At 37.4% G+C, this 17223-nt stretch overlaps 1 protein-coding gene across 3 annotated transcripts in view; it reads left to right on the top strand.

The window, feature by feature from the left end:
• Window positions 1-16728, top strand: part of LOC149244788 (thiamine phosphate phosphatase-like protein) — a 34737-nt gene extending 18009 nt beyond the window's left edge. Inside the window, exons 3-7 of one of the 3 annotated variants that reach the window (XM_089375001.1) lie at window positions 9652-9853; window positions 10282-10418; window positions 10528-10643; window positions 16177-16222; window positions 16439-16728. In XM_089375001.1, coding sequence (XP_089231127.1) covers window positions 9652-9853; window positions 10282-10418; window positions 10528-10642 — 454 coding nt within the window. In that variant the 3' untranslated portion in view covers window position 10643; window positions 16177-16222; window positions 16439-16728. Of the gene's footprint in view, window positions 1-9651; window positions 9854-10281; window positions 10419-10527; window positions 11152-12858; window positions 12878-16176; window positions 16223-16438 lie in introns of those variants that run through there. The other 2 variants (XM_089375002.1, XM_089375000.1) reach the window with 2 other exon arrangements.
• Window positions 16729-17223: the final 495 nt, after the last annotated feature.

Genomic DNA, 17223 nt, shown 5'->3' with positions numbered 1-17223 from the left:
GGGAGCTTAGGGCTAGCTGTAGGTTGTTGAAAGGCCTCAGAGTCATTGTGTGGCTGCCATAGTCTCATACAGTATAGAGTTTATGGTGGTGATAGGGAGGATCTACAGGTAGCTAAGTTGCACTTAAATGGATACCGGAACCGAAACAGACACAGGTGGGAACATATATGACAAATTTCCAAAAAAGTTGGATATGAGATGTCAGGAAAACATTTAACATACATTAATTGATAATAAGTGTGTGATCATGGTGGTTATAGGTGCACTGAATATAATAGTTTTAGTCCTTGAGTAGGCTTACAATCATTCTATTCGTATAATAGTTTTGCTTTTTCATCTGCTACAAGTGTGAAAAATCAATATTTGACACTTCTTTTTTTCTTGGCTTGATTTTCCAAAAATAATAGGTTTGTATGGGCTTTCCTGAACTACCAAAACTCAATTGCAGCAGGCTGAATGTTTCGGGCTTTCAGCCCTATTACAGCAGTAATGTATAACACCGTCAAATTATGCTGGAAGACGAATAGATATGAGGTGCAGAATAAATTAGAACAGGGAGCTAAGGGCTAGCTGTAGGTTGTTGAAAGGCCTCAGAGTCATTGTGTGGCTGCCATAGTCTCATACAGTATAGAGCAGTGTTGTGAAAATCGCGATTAAATCGCAATTTAATGAAAAAATCGCGATTTTTTCAGCTTGCCGATCAAATCGCAATTTTTATACGAAAAAATCACCTACTTTTTTTTTGCCAATTTTTACTGAAAAAATCGCGCTTTTTCAAAAAATCGCGATTTTTACTGGAAAAAATCGTGCGGGGTCGGAGCAGCACAATTTTATAAACTTTTTTTTTGGTTTTTCAGTTGCTCATTTGGACAGTGGCGCGCGCGATCTTATATATTAGGTTTTTTATCATATTTATGTGTCAATGTATTTATTTTATGTTGTAGATGGTTTAGATATTAAAAAAATTGAAAAAAAATGAATATTTTTGTACCAAACGATTTTTTCCCTATTTTTTCCGATTTTTCCGATTTTTTCCGATTCGTTCCCCGCGCCGATTTAATCCCGATCGCGCTTTTCACAACACTGGTATAGAGTTTATGGTGGTGATAGGGAGGATCTACAGGTAGCTAAGTTGCACTTAAATGGATACCGGAACCGAAACAGACACAGGTGGGAACATATATGACAAATTTCCAAAAAAGTTGGATATGATATGTCAGGGAAAGTTGAAACATTTAACATTCATTAATTGATAATAAGTGTGTGATCATGGTGGTTATAGGTGCACTGAATATAATAGTTTTAGTCCTTGAGTAGGCTTACAATCATTCTATTCGTATAATAGTTTTGCTTTGTCATCTGCTACAAGTGTGAAAAATCAATACTTGACACTTCTTTTTTTCTTGGCTTGATTTTCCAAAAATAATAGGTTTGTATGGGTTTTCCTGAACTACCAAAACTCAATTGCAGCAGGCTGAATGTTTCGGGCTTTCGGCCCTATTACAGCAGTAATGTATAACACCATCAAACATTTGAATGGGATTCTTTCATTAAAACAATTTATTAAAGCCTACCCAGCACATTCGTTTGAATAAGTATTACAAGAAACTGGATTCCAAAGATGGAATGAATCAAATTTTCAAAGCCAAGAAGCACATACATCTAAGATCAAGGAGTGAATAACAGCTCTGTTGATGTGATATTAGTATATTACCTGTCTGAAATATGCAACTTCTTCTCCAGTTTAAACTTCAATATTGTTTTCTTAGTCCTAAGAATGGGCTCTCTCCCCTGCTCTGTGAGATCTCCCTTGGGTCAAGGCCTAGGCATTGTTTAAGCCGAGGTTTCTTCGCTTCCAGCTTTCTTACGGTATCTGAAAACTAGTTTGATAAAGAAACTACCTCATCTTTTGTTTGAGGGTTTCTGGCCATCTCTACCCAAAAATTGCAACCTTGTACCCCTACCCATTAAATGGCGACCCACGTTAGGATGGTGTAGTCTAACGAACAGCTTTTTGATCCTTTTCCAGGGAGCTTTTCTGGTTGATTCTTCCCAAAATCCAGTCAAATTGGGAAAAGTTGTAGTTTTAAGTAGTCAAGTCTTCACAATCAGAATACCCTAGGGGTTTTCCGTTGCGCTGAATCCATTTCTACATTCAAAATGCAATTTAAACAACAAAACATTATGATCTCACCAAGAATCGTGTCGCCAGATTCCGGCGAAGAAAAGGCCAAAAAGTCACCTCATTAAACTATGCCCTTTAAGACCACATAATGCAAGGAAAACAATAAAAAACAGCAGAATACCACTCACTTCAATCTCAAATACAACATCGAGAATCATAGAGATCATTAATCCCTTCTTGAGTAAGTGCATCCACTTACAATTTCACTGCATGTGTGAAAGAGTACATTTCAGCTTCTGTAGAAAGGGATCTTTGCGTTCCTCCTAAAATTAGCTCACCTCAAAACACAAGTTTCTGAACATGATTTTCTATTATTTTTTACTCGACTAAAACATGTCTGCTGTAATAACTTTGAACAGCACACCTATTTGTTATGCTACCACTGAGTACAAAGAATATGCTCTTACATTGCTTACACAGTCTAGAAGAATTACTGAGGGCCATGTGGAAGACAAGCTAGCATCTTAGCAGAAAAATAGATTTAGTTTTTGGAGAAATGCCTTGCGAAGTTGTACACAATTTGTTTCAAAGGTGTACATAACCTAATTGGAAATCAATTTAGCATGCAAAAAGTGTAGCAGGCAATTAGATCCATAATAGTTAAGAAATTGAAATATCAACAAATTGCAATTGTGCTTCCGGCATGTAAAGTTTTCTTGTTGGGATAGCAAACATTATGTGCCATAGAAGTCCCATTATAATTTATGACCAAAACTAGAATAGTTTTATCTGAAAACTGGAAATTAAACTTATAGATAGTCTTAAGAAACAAGTTACAACAGTGCAAACCATGCATACTTTCTGGCATTATTAAGGTTAACTTTTGGTGAGGGCTGTCAAAATTTTTACAGTCTAAAGACACTAAACATTGTTCCCATCTATTAGTCTCTGTCTATTTGAAGTATTCAATACAATGTATTGAGCTGCAAGGCGTTGAAATTTTGAGAATCTGACTTTTATTGCAAATTCAGAAATTTCATCCCAGCCTTGAGGTTTCCTTTATCTGTCTTCTGTGAACTTACAACCTTAGGGCTGATGCTGAAATATTAATTTACAACAGGCAGTTCAAGGAAATAAAATCAATGTTCCACCAAGACTCCGGTGCAGGGAGACACGGGTGCGGGGAGACGCACAGGGGGGATGTGTGGGAGCACCCTCAAATTTTAGGGAAATTTCCGGGGTGCGAGGAGACGTCGAAGTATATAATTTAATAAATATATATATATATATATATATAATTCAAGTTCATATTCATTGTTCAATGTTCAATAATGAAAGAATAAAAATATTAAATAGACAATTGAATCATTGATCCATCCTCATCATTCATTTTGATAAATACATCATTCATATGACATACTCAAGTCTCATTATTGAATTATTCATACATACCATGAGATTCGATAAAATAAATAAAAATCAATAATGAAATATTCAAATACATTGATCCATAGCATTCATCATTCATTGATTCATCATTCTACAATCTACATTGATTTAAAAATTAAATTCATCATTCTAGAATCTAAATTGAAAGCAAAGCATACTAGAATATTTTCAAAGTTTGAACAATAAATTTATATAACTCAGAGTTTGAGCCTAGGTTTTAGACTTCTAGTTATTTAATATTTTTTTGTTCTATTTAGTTTTAATTATTAATTTGGGTCTTATTAGACAAATTTAAAGGGGGACACCCAGAAGCACCCTTTTTGAAGGGGGACACCCAGACGCACCCTTTTTGGGGAGTCTAGACCCCCACACTGGGGAAACGCACCCCCTTGCATCTCCCCAAGACTCCCCAAAAAGGGTGCGTGGGGAAACGCACCCCCAAGAGACTCCCCGTCCCGAGTGCGAGGGGTGCGTGCACCCAACCCTGGGGACGCGTCCCCGTGGAACACTAAATAAAATATCAGTCAAGTGTATATCAATACTACAAAGTTTCAGCCCTTAGGGAACACTTCCAAGCATATAAGAGATCCGAAAATGACATCTTATAGTAGACTATTGCAGCAGAAAATCTGGTCCTTTATCTTCTAAATGTGTGTTAAATCACTTAACAAATTCTCTTCAATGTTATGTCAAATCAACATTCGTAACAAATATTATTATCTACTTAATCATGAACATAAAATAAGCTGAATATAAATGATGAAGAGTGCAAAGAGACTAGTTCACTCTAGCTCTCACATCTAACACAAGTATGTGATTACAAGAGTGGAGAATAATGATTTGGTGAAAGACTCTCTCCTTCCTTTACTTATATGAAAGATGAGGGAGGCCAACAATAACAAGTGGACCCTGTCTACTACAAGCAACATTACTAAAAAATAGATTGGCCCGCACGTGAAATGCTCCAACTCTTACATATGTCAAGCTCCAAGCTATGCACATCTAATAAGCAAGGGTCCAAGCCTGAATGCTCCTCAATAAGGTCCAACACTCCTCCAAATGCCTCCAATGCTCAATGCTCCCTTCTAAGCCATATGTACCTCTAGGTCCACCCTACCAACAAGATCACTCCTCAACCCATGGATGCTCAAGTCAATACAAGCTTCTGTGCAAGGAATCAAGTGTGCCCATGCCATAGGGTTCAACACTCTCTTCCAAGATGACCTGTTGAAAATAGTAGCGAGAAAGGTCCTTCTTTGACATATGCCGTACTCAAAGTGACTAAAAGCAAATTTTCCTTAGCATGCACAAGTTCCTATAAGTTACGAACCAATTCCTATAAGTTAGGATCTAATTCCTAAAAAATAGAACGAGTTCCTTAAATTTAGGACGAATCCCTATAAGTTAGGATAGTTCATGAAGCGGTTCGACTGATGCACTTGAGTGGGAGGCTTAGTCACTGTCTCCTAGTGCGAGTAATCTTTGGGAAAAGACAAGCGAGTGAGTCTCAAGTTCTAAATTTGGGCATGATGAGTTACATGAGTCAGTTAGACTCAGTTTACTCAATCAATCACCAATTTGATTTCTAGAAATGATAACTTACCAGATTTAGCCTATTCAAAAAGCTTTTAAGGAGGACCAAGGCACAAAATATTTAGTTTTTTGTGAGCACGAGTTTGTGCAGGAGTTTGTGGTGGGAAGGGCAGACTGATAGAGAAGAATTCGTTAAGGAATGTGCTAGAATTTAGGAGTAATTCCTAAATAATAGGAGCCTCTATTGTGCTAGGATTTAGGAGAAATCAATGTAAGGAAATAGGAGCTCAGCCAGGTAAGGAAAGGAAGAAGTAGGATCAGCATTCTTGCAAGGTGTTTCAAGCAAAGGACTAGCAGGGAGAATAAGTTGTTTTCTCTATTGAAACAAGAGTGTGTTGTGAGAGATCCATTGCTCTAAACTTCTATCAATAAAGTTCTCAAGCAAGCAGAGGGTTTTTCCAGTTGGGTTCCCTAGAAATCTTTTATGTTTTTTTGCTATCATGTGAGTGTGTTTAATTTTGTTCTATTCCGTTGCAAACAAGTAGAGAAAATTATGTGTCTTGGGTTACAAGTTAGTTTCAGATTTTTTTCATTCAAGTAGTAGCATAATTTTCGTGGACTTTTTACATGGTATCAGAGCAGGGAATAGAATAAAGACTAGCACAAGTTGAGTGCAAGCATCTAAGGAGAAGACCTCTGCGTTTGAGTTGTAGCTTCTAGGAGTCTAGCCGAAGTGGAAAAGAAGATTATGTTGTGTCTCTTCTTATGACATGTACAGGTTGAGTTGAGGAGAAAGCTAGCCGAGTGGTTGAGGACGAATTCTGGGTCGTTCTGTGCAATTTTTTTGTGGTATGTTCCTGTGCTAACTAGGCCACAATGATTGTCTTTTGGGAAGGGGGCCAGGCTCCTGTAGCTCTAGTTTGGGAGGGCCATAAGGCCTAAGAGGGAGTTAAGATGGGGGCTGAGTAATCTCATAAGGCTGCACAGGAGTTGGGCTAGTTAGAAGAGGGGACATTGCAAATTTGAGAGAGGTTTAGAGGCCGAGTTGGAGGAATGGTGCACAGTGGACAAGTGTCCTTACTAGGGTCAGAAGATTTTAGAGATCAACCACAGAACATGACCTAAGAAGGGCAAAAAGAAGTCATCTTTCTAAGGTATGTTTGTTGTTCTTCCATGTTGATGCATTGCTAAGTGGTGAAGTCTTTTGGACAGGTTGGTGGGCAACTTAAGTACAGGTTAGAGTGCTATTAGAAGTTGCCTTATTGTGCCCTAAAGTACAACCTCTTGTGAAGGACTACAAGATTGTTAGTGGGTAGGTGTTGGAGAGCTCTCTAAGTAGGCAGAATGGCATTCCAAGGGTTGAGAATAGACCACTGTTTAGAGGGAGCCTCTAACTTCGTTCCATGGAAAGCAAGGATCATGATTGTTTTGGAGGATAATGGGGTGGGATAATTTGTGAGGCAGGCCATACCACCACCACAAGATCCCGAACAATTGACCTAGCATACTAAGAATGATATCAAGGCAAGGAGGATTATTCTAAAGGGGTCAGAGATCATACAATTCGTCATATCCATGAGAAGAAGACAACTTATGAGAGTTCAAAACTACTTAGAACTATATCAATGTACCAATGATACCAGGAAGCTTGCTCTTAAGGAGAAGTTGAGGAGTATCTGGATGAGCAAGGATGAGCCCATCGTCACATATTTGTCAAGGTTCACTCAGGTACGAGATGAACTGGGTGGTGTGGCCATAGTTGTATTTGATCATGACCTTGTGAGTTTGGCCTTACTGGGACTTCACAAGTCTTGGTATGGTTTCTAGGATGCTATCAGTGGTACAGAGAATTTTCCCAATTGGGAAAGGTTTTGGACTAACTGTGTTTAGGAAGAGATCTGGAGAGGGACTATATATGGTAGATCAGTTAGGACAATGGATGAGAAGAACCTTGCCTTGGAAGGCAAGGCCAAGGAGAGGCCAAGTCCAATCAGAAGGGCAAGAAGAAGGATCTAAGCAAGATCAAGTGCTTCCATTGCCATGAGTTTGGGTACTACGCTACTAAGTGTCCAAATCGGAAGAAGAAGGGGTCGAATTAGCATGTGGCTGCATCAACTGAGGTAGATGGATTTGCTTCTCATTTTGAGAAAGATTTCTCATTGATAGCTTGCATGGCAAGCTCAACGAGCAACAACATGTGGTATATTAATTTAGGAGCATCCTTCCACATGAACGACAACAAGAAGAGTTTCAGCCACCTGAAGGAGCAGGACATGTAGGTTCAGATTGAGCTAGGAGATGACGGTCGATATGTAGCTAGAGGAGTTAGTACTGTCAGTTTTCAGAGGGAGTCAGATAATCCTCTTTATCTCGGAGATGTTCTCGATGTTCCAGGATTGAGGTAGAATCTTGTTTCGGTAGCTACCCTTGAGGACAAGGGATATGATATCATCTTCAGCAGAGGTAAGGTGTACCTCTAGCACTTAGCTTCTAGATGTAAGAAGCAGATAGGTGTGAGGGTGAAGAATCTCTACAAGTTACAAGTAGAGACAGATGCAACCTTGAGTAACAAGGCAAGGAGAGCTTAGAGTAGAGAAGTGGTGGTTGAGCGAGAGTAGGATAGAGCTCTCAAGATGGAGCCTTAGCCAATATCTCAGTTTTAGTCTAAGCTAGTGGTAGTTGGGTTAACCAGCAGGATGATGAGGAGCATAGCCCAGGGCGAGTGGAGGCAACCACTCAGTCAGAGACTCCCTGCATAGGGAGAGTTCGAGCCAAGTGGGCAAAGGTCTTGGTTAAGGGAGATCAAAAGAGAGTTGAATCTTCCAGTATCACTTCCAGCCAGAGGAAGCAGCCTCAGAGGTACACAGGGTACATGGCACTTATGACTGAAGTGATAGACTCGCAGAGCATGGTGGGAAAGAACAAGTCTTCAAATCAGGTTCTACGGAAGAAAGAAGGGAAGTCTTCTAGTTCAAAGGGTGTAGTTGCAGCAGTGGAGAACGTGGTAGTGTCGAAGACATATTCAGGTGGACGAGGTTCTTCTAGAAGCACCTTCCTCGCTAAGAGGGAGTGTGAAAATAGTAGCAAGAAAGGTCTTTGTTTGACTTGTGCCTTAGTCAAAGAGACCAGATGCAGTTTTTCCTTAGCATGCACAAGTTCTGATAAGTTAGGAACCAATTCCTATAAATTCGAAGCTAATTCCTAAAAATTAGGACGAGTTCCTAAAATTTAGGACAAACCCCTATAAGTTAGGGTAGTTCATGAAGCGGTTCAATTGATGCGCTGGAGTGGGAGGCTCAATTGTTGTCTCCTAGTGCGAGTTATCTTTGGAAAAAGACAAGCAAGTGAGTCTCAAGTTCTAGACGAGGTACATGAGTCGGTTAGGCTCAGTTAACTCAATCAATCACCAGTTCGATTTCCAGAAATAATAACTTGCCAGATTTAGCCTATTCGAAAAGCTTATAAGTAGGACCAAGGCACAAAATTATTCAGTTGTTTTATGAGCATGGGTTGGTGAGACAAGCCAATAGAGAGCACGAATTTGTGCAGGAACTTGTGGTGGGAAAGGCAGACTGATAGAGGAGAATTCCTTGAGGGATGCACTAGAATTTAGAAGTAATGTCTAAATAATAGGAGCCTCTATTGTGCTAGGATTTAGGAGATATCATTGCAAGGAAATAGGAGCTAAGCCAGTCAAGGAAAGGAAGAAGCAGGATCAGCATTCTTGCAAGGCATTTCAAGCTAAGGACTAGCAGGGAGAATAAGTTGTTTTATCTATTGAAACAGGACTGTGTTGTAAGAGATCCATTGCTCTAAACTTCTATCAATAAAATTCTGAAGCAAGCAGAGGGTTTTCCCGGTTGGGTTCCCTAGAAAATTTGTGTTGTTAAATTGTGTGGTTTTGTATTTATTTCTGTTCCTATTCTGCTGCAAAATAAGTAGAGAAATTCTGTGTCTATATGAAAAGAAACTAGTTTTCAGATTGTTCATATTAGCAAGCAGAATTTCGTGGATTTTCTACATGGCCAACGCTCCTTCAAGGTGAGTCATCCTCCAAGCAAGCAACCAAACTCTCCATATGTGCACCCCATGAAGAAAGTCCCTATGCCACATAGGTCCCCTATCTCTTAAGGATTTGTGCCACAAAGCATTGAGTCAAGGTGTAGCGATCCATGAGTAAGCTATCTCCAATGTGTATGTCCATCATGGGATAACCAAGGGTAATCAAAACACCATGCACCCCATATAACATGATGCACCCCCAAATATGGTGTCAACGCTTATGGAGTTAACCCAAGAAGCTAACACAATGCGATTTGTAATAAATTTATTCATAAATGCAATTGATCTTTTCAGTAACTAGAAGCAATTCATCCCTTTTTCAACTATTCATATATCCACCCTAATTTTTTGGATACACGTACATACATACATACGTGTAATACATATGCAGTCCTGATGGAACAATTTAAGCTTTCAGGCATTTTCAGAACACAATTCCTTCTTTGGACTAAAGAGTGGCTATAATTTTTGTATTTGTGCAGATGTGATCTAAGGATAGTGAGCGATGCAAATTCATTTTACATCAAAACCATTCTTGAAAATTATGATCTGCTTCAATATTTCAGCGAGATTCACACAAACCCAGCAAGTGTTGATAATGATGGAAGGTTAAGAATATTCCCTTACCATTCATATACTGTAGCAGCACATGGATGTGAACTTTGCCCTGCTAATATGTGCAAGGTGAAAAATCATTGCCCTTCCTCAGCTATTTGTTTATCCATCGTTGTTGTGAATTGCAGGATGTTGTCTAATGATTAATCTAGGTAGCACAAATGATATTATTGGCCTCCCATTAACTCTAAAATACCTACTCTACTGTGGGTACACACAATTGCTATTTATGTTTTGGTTGCTCAGCTGTTGTTTATAGGAGAAAGATGAAAATTATTTTTGTGTAAGGAAGGTTTGTTGAATTGTTTGATTAACTGGTAAAACCCATCGTTATTATTTCCCATGCTAGCATGGCTCGTAGAGAATCTGTGTTTTCATACTTGCTAAAAAATTAAAACACCATAAAATAGGGAGAGGTCCTCGTGATCAGCTTCGTCTTAGATCATGCCTGTAGCCTACGTATGAAATAATAATATTTACTCTAACATATGTTGCAGGGAGCAATAGTAGATGGCATTCAAAGAAGTTTCCTTCCAGAATCCAAGAAACGCTTCATTTATCTGGGAGATGGCCGGGGAGATTTCTGCCCTTCATTGAAATTGGGGAGTGAAGATCACGTCCTTGCAAGACAAGAGTCAGGCTACTAATTTGTTTGCACTTACAAACATAAAATTCTTCAATCTTTTGTATCTTATAGCTGTTTCCATTGGTCTGAAGTTTGAACAATCCATATTTATTTTCAGGTACCCACTTTCGAAACTTCTTGGTCAGAACCCTGATCTTGTTAAAGCTCAAGTTCATAGCTGGAGCAATGCAAAAGATGTTGAAGATTGCCTTTCTAGTTTGCTTATGCCTTGAGGTAGGAATTAATGCCTCTTGTCGAGAAGATGCATACATATAAATCACTATTAAAGCAACACTGTGCGACGTTTATCTGATTAGATGTATTGAATATCGCTATGCATATGATTACCTCGGTAACCTTCTAATGTTTTCAGAAGGCAAAAATTTATTAAGGAAACCTCACTGGTTAATAGGCTATAATCAAAGGTAAACTGTTGTAATTTTTATCGGTATCAATCAGCAAACCCGCATGGAATGCCTGGTCAAAGCTGCATGTTGTTTCTTTTATTTGTTGATGTATAAGCCTGATTAAACGGCTTTAAATATACCGTCTTTTTCAATTAGATTGGAAAAGTCAAAACTTCTGATTTTGCCTACCTGAAATAAAACCTATAAACAGTTCAAGACAATGAAGGTAGAGAAACTTACAGGATTTATTGAACTGTTTATAGATAACGTACAACTTGTTCTTTTGTTCTTATCCACTTAGAAATACAATCTCTTGTGATGATCTTTGCTATTTATATGCTGTAAATTTGTAATGCATTCTCATAGATATTTTGGAAAGAGATTTGATTAATGTTGCAGTGACTAATTTACAAAGATATTAACCAGACATTTTAGGTCAGGAACTCAATTACAAAATGCTGGTCTGAATGCGAATAGAATTATATATTTGTTGGTTCTAGTTGGGACTGAAGTTTGTTGGTAGACTGGCATTCTCTCTGTAAAATTTTCTGCATTTGACTCAGAAACTGGAGTGATGAATTATTCGCAGCCATTTGACTTGAACCTTATGACCTGTGCGATTCTTGGATAGATTGAAATGTAGCTGCATAATCTATTTTTTCTGTGCAAGAAACCTCTGTTATATTTTGCAAAACTGTGCAACATAGCTCTGCTACAGACTGCTAACTTCTGAACGAGAAATCAACTATGGACACAGGACAACACCACAGCTTACAGCCAGCAATTCAAATGGGATAGTGTACTTTTACAGAGAGAATATTTTCTTTTGGATTCTTCTTGTTATGGCTTTATCGTCTGCTTCTTGGTCTGTTAAAGTGCAGTGGCGTTCCTTACAGATCTCCTAATTCTAAACTAGAGACAGTAAGAACAAGATATCAAAATAAAAGGCACATCCACAAGTTTTGTTACGCTGGAGAGAAAACCTCCAACATATGTTAATGTACAAAAAGCCTTTGAAATACAGAGTTTCTGAAGGAAATCAGCTTGCTAGTTTGCCTCAGCTTCTTGTTTCTACAGCAATTATCCTGTGACCCCTTCGTGTTCTGCGGGAAGAATGTTTCTGCTACTCGTCTTGTCCTTGAACGAACTGTCCGGCTGCAACTCTTTCGTTTGCTTTTCACTAGAAAATTCGTTAACTTATGATGCGTTGCCTAGGTTTTTTTATGTCAACATGGCAATTTGCAAGGCAAAATCGAACGGTGGGCATATACAGCCGCCGCTCAATTAAAGCCCGATAGCATGTTATTCGTTTGTTGCCGGTAGTTAAAGCCTATTCAGCGGCTTTGGATGCTTTAGATGCTTTACAGATCATACCTGGCACGAGGGGAATCTTATTGCCATCCATTCATGGCACTAGGATAAGTTGGGGTGGCAAATCGCTGGGATTATATAATAAAAAAGACTACAATCTGGAGTTTTTTTTTACCGCTATACGAATTTTAGCCAAGTTTGACATGAACAATTCCAGGATGAGAAGGGTAAAAGGAGGATTGTGAATCTTAAAATTTCTAATCCATCTTCATGATGTCTGGTATTTATCTATAAAATGGATGTGTAAAAGACACTTTTATTATTGGCAAAATCAAATGGTGGGCATATACAGCCGCCTCAATTAAAGCTCGAGAGCATGTTATTTATTTGTTGCTGATAGTTAAAGCCTATTCGACGGCTTCAGATGCTTTAGATGCTTTACAGATCATACCTGGCACGAGGGGAATCTTATTGCCATCCATTCATGGCACTAGGATAAGTTGGGGTGGCCAATCGCTGGGATTATATAATAAAAAAGACTACAATCTGGAGTTTTTTTACCACTATACGAATTTTAGCCAAGTTTGACATGAATAATTCCAGGATGATAAGGGTAAAAGGAGGATTGTGAATCTTAAAATTTCTAAACCATCTTCATGATGTCTGGTATTTATCTATAGAATGGATGTGTAAAAGACACTTTTATTATTTATAATTGCAATTTGCTACAGAGACCAGCATGCTGATGTAGGAAGAGGAAGTGTTGTTTACACTACTGGGTTCCAAGTACACTGCTTTGAGTGTCCACGTTCTCTAAATGATTACAGGTTATGCAATGAACAATAATCTGTGTAATGTGAAGTTGTACAGCGGGCTGAGACTGTTGCATTTGATATTGGCCACCAGAGAGAAGTTTCTATTCAGTACATTCGTTGTCTAGCATATCATATTGCTAGGCAATTCTCTAAATCAATGTACCCTATTTCAATGTTATCGCAATTTAATGTTAGAACAGACCACGAGGAGGAAGCACAATGGTCACAAGTCTTTAACGGTGAACACTAAACTATTTTAATTATTATGCTTAACGAAATTACAGAAGATGACTCTTATTTATACGTCTCCTCATACACATGCCGCAATCTTTTTAATCATTTAATGACATGTTCATATTTTCTCTGTTCTTAACTCTTTCAGATGTGACCGTATCTCACCTTTTGTGCTCACTTGTTGGATGTTATAATTTAACAAAAGCAAAGACTGGTATCATTTTTATATCTAATAGTTATTATTCATAAGGCTTCCTCTCAATGTCAATTTGCCAAATTTTAGATAGTTAGGTCGTTTTTGTGGATAGGCGTGTCATTTAGTTTTCTTATAATATATCAATATAATTTTTTTTTGCCTAATTTTGATATCATGCTTTGTGTTGGCCAACTTTGCTGTTTGGATTTTGATCATTTCTATTATCCTCTAGCTCTTGTGCAAAAGGTCTTTTGTGTAAATATGTTTGGACATGTTTGGATAGAGTTTGTGTAAATATGTTTTGAATTACTCAATTTATTAATCTATTGCTTTTAAAGATTAATATTTATTTAATCGTTATTTTTTTTTCACAAAATTTAAAAAATGAACTATTAGATGTATTCAAGATCAAGGCCACACAATTTCAATATTTACTAATAATAATAATATTAAGTGTTACAATTCATTTCCAACACTCCGTTTTGAACCTAGTTTACATATTAAGAACCTTTCTGGGAAAAAATAGAAGAAAGTTTAGCTCACAATCCAACTTTTGCGCAAGCATGCCTACTCACACTACCATCAGTGTAGTGGTCAATTTGACAAGTTGTATCATTGTCTTAGAAAGATCAAATCTTCCACAAACACATAAATCAAAGAGATTTAATGAGAATCACAGGCTCTATACATAACCAGAATGGATGGGCATCTAGTCTCATTACGCCACACATGACACTGCTAGATGTGTATGTGAAATAATTGTCATATGTAAAAAAAATGTCTTCACATTGACTTTGGTGTTCATAATGGTGACTATTATGTCAAAATAAATCTTCAAATTTACTATGGGTGCAATGCCTATAATTATCTTATTGGATCAAAATCCTCATGGGTCAAACCAATAACAAGTTAATCATAAGATTTCAACATAAATTTTATTTTTTTCAATACTCAATATTTACTCTTTTAAAATACTCAATACTCAATAGTGCCTCACAATAGAAATTAGAAATCATGAATTCTCTTAAGGAAATGGCCATAACCTACTTTACCTTTGTTTTAAGAGTGTAATATTTTCACAACATGCAAGTATCTTGAGGAAAAGACTTTGTTTAATAGCAGAGTGACCAACATCAAAATCAACAAATCCTTTGACATTAAATTGATTAAACCCAAAGTCACAATGTTATGATTTCTTAAACCAAATCTTCTTTCATTTATATCATATTTTAACCCCATTACATACTTTCATTAACACAACAATGTCAATGAAACATCATGGTTTCAATGACACAACATGACTTGAGACTCATTTTTTTATATAGGACTTATTAGGATAATATCCATTTGCACATATCACAATTGGCCCAAATAAGATGATTTTCTAATTTTAACCACTTAATGATAATGTTCATAATTAACCCACTAGGATTATACCCATAATTGATGAAATGCCACTCAAGGCTTTGCAAGACGATGTGTGCCTCTCTAGTTCTTATAACAATACCCCACATTTAGTTGAAGATACCTCAATTCCAGGGAAAATTTTAATGATAGAAATTTATATAAAAGTTAGAAACCTTGGTGAATCTTGTTAGTCCCTAGTATGCAAACTATAAAATGTTTGGCTATATTTTTATAAAAGTATTAAGACTTTTATTAAAATTTCTAATGATTTTATATAGTCTCTATAAATTTTGGCGGTTTTAAGGTAAACTAATTTTATACTATATAATCTACGCAAAACACTTTAGAAAAAAATGGAAAGTAGTGAATCCTTTTTTCAGGAAAAAGATGGAAAATAAGCCCATCTACGAATATTAGCCCCCAAAATTTTCTTTAATCAATTCCTTTTCATTAATAAGAAAAGGTTGGGCTTATCCATAACCCTTTGCTCAACATTGAAGGCTTTGACTTTTAAGTAATTACTTGATGTAGATGATTTTAGCTTATGCTTAACCAATTTAATAAGCATATTGCATTCACAATTTAATTTACTTAGATAGGCTAACTTAGCCATTGGGTAACCAACTATAGTACTTTCCAATTCTTAATAATAGTAGCTTGGATAGATGATATATCTTCTAAAGTTTTAGCGTAACTGATACCAACCTAAGCTGACAATACCCACATTATGCAAATAAAATTGCATGTCACTGGTCCCAGGTATTAATCACCAGATCCATGGTGAAACTGATGGGTCCAACCCCCCTTGTCACACTTACCAACGTTAATAAAAGGATTATGAATGGATTTAATGATGAGCAGTTGATTACATGTGATATTGGTTCATTTGACGATTGATTACAATGATTTAATTATTGGTTGGGTTTCGCATTTATGTCTTGTACCCATGCTAATGTTTATTGGACAAGTGTCCAGTCCTTAGAATTGTCACTCCCGCTTCAGTATGAGGTTCGCAAACCCTATCTCCCGGTCATTTTGCTCGTCGAAATGTTGAGGTTGAGGGTTCTGCAATATGGTTCTTTTGTGCGGTTTTCTCTGTGAAATGTTACGTTGCGTCTAGTGTTTTGGCTCGGCTCTTGACCTGGAAACTTATCAGCTTCTTCGTCTGGTAATGAACTCTTATTTGACACTAGTTTTTCCGTTGTTTGTTTCTCTGTATGGCGCTTAATATCTTTGTTGAGTTATGGATAATAGTTTGCTTGTTAGGATTTGGAACTTCTCTGTATACAAAATTGATATTAGTTATTTCGCTGGGCTATGCGACTCCTCTTGTCTTGAATTCTTCTATGCAACTATTCGTTGAGTTCTCTGGTTACATTCCTCTGTTCCGTGGACAGGTTGTGGTCTCAAGGTCTTCGGCTTCAGTTTCTCCGCAATGTCAAGGTAAGTCTTCGTTCCCTACTATCAGTTCTTTCTCCTTTTCACACTGTTTAACCGACGCACTTGCTCCTTCGTGAGCGAAGTGACCCTAGGTGACTGCAATGTAGGTGCCCTGTCTCTGTAAGGTAAGTTCGAATCCTTGTTTTGTTGTTTTCTTTCTGTCTCTTCTTTTTCTACGATAGAATACTCACAAATTTCTGTTGACGTTGGTCGTTGCAGGTGGTTTCGTTCTGGAGGGTTTTGGTCTCGGCTTCTTAGTGCACTGGCTAGACCCGGGTAGGGTCGTTCCTTATTATTCTTATCACTTGTGTTCTGTTTGTCGTAGGCTAGGGTTACAGTAACTTGTTGTGATGACTTGAGATCGACCAACAGTATGTAGTCGAGGTCCGCTAGACTTGCATTGTTTCTTTTATGGGTAGTTACTGTAGATTTGGATTTACGACTAGGGTTTCTAAACCCGTTTGCTGTGATACCCCATCGAACCTTGTACAACGTTATTGCATGGACTATGTGTATATTTAAACAGAGGTTTTGTGACTGTATGTATTCGAATAGAGGTTCTGTGCTTATTTTATAAATGAAACAGAGAGAGTTTATTCTTTAGAAGTACCTGTATGATTTGTCTGTTCTTACTGTTCGAAAATGCATGCATCTTGTCTCTACCTTTGATGCTCGAAGTATATATAAACGTCCAAAATTCCTCTGCGCTCTTTTGATTGACAAATTCAGGAACCGTATGCCCTCGTTTCTACAATGTACTCCTTAGTTATGTCTGCAAGCTTGCTTTGATTTATTGGCCTGCTTGAATCAATACCAATAGAAACATATATGTGTACATGCTTGTGGAATAAAAATAGAGAATGCTCTTTCACTATTTCAAGCAATTTAACAGGATGATAGATAGACAGTTACAGGATATTAGAAAATAGTTTGTGTGCTCAGAGATATTTTATTAGATTTCTCTCTCCCTCCAAAAAAGTCAAACCTCTTACAATTGCATTCTG

The sequence above is a fragment of the Pinus tabuliformis genome, chromosome 8 (assembly GCF_031772625.1).
Source record: "Pinus tabuliformis cultivar Carrire ecotype Pingquan chromosome 8, CPIR1, whole genome shotgun sequence".
Lineage (NCBI taxonomy): Eukaryota > Viridiplantae > Streptophyta > Pinopsida > Pinales > Pinaceae > Pinus > Pinus tabuliformis.
The sequence above is the reverse complement of the archived record's forward strand: the minus strand, read 5'-3'. Positions and strand labels throughout refer to the sequence as shown.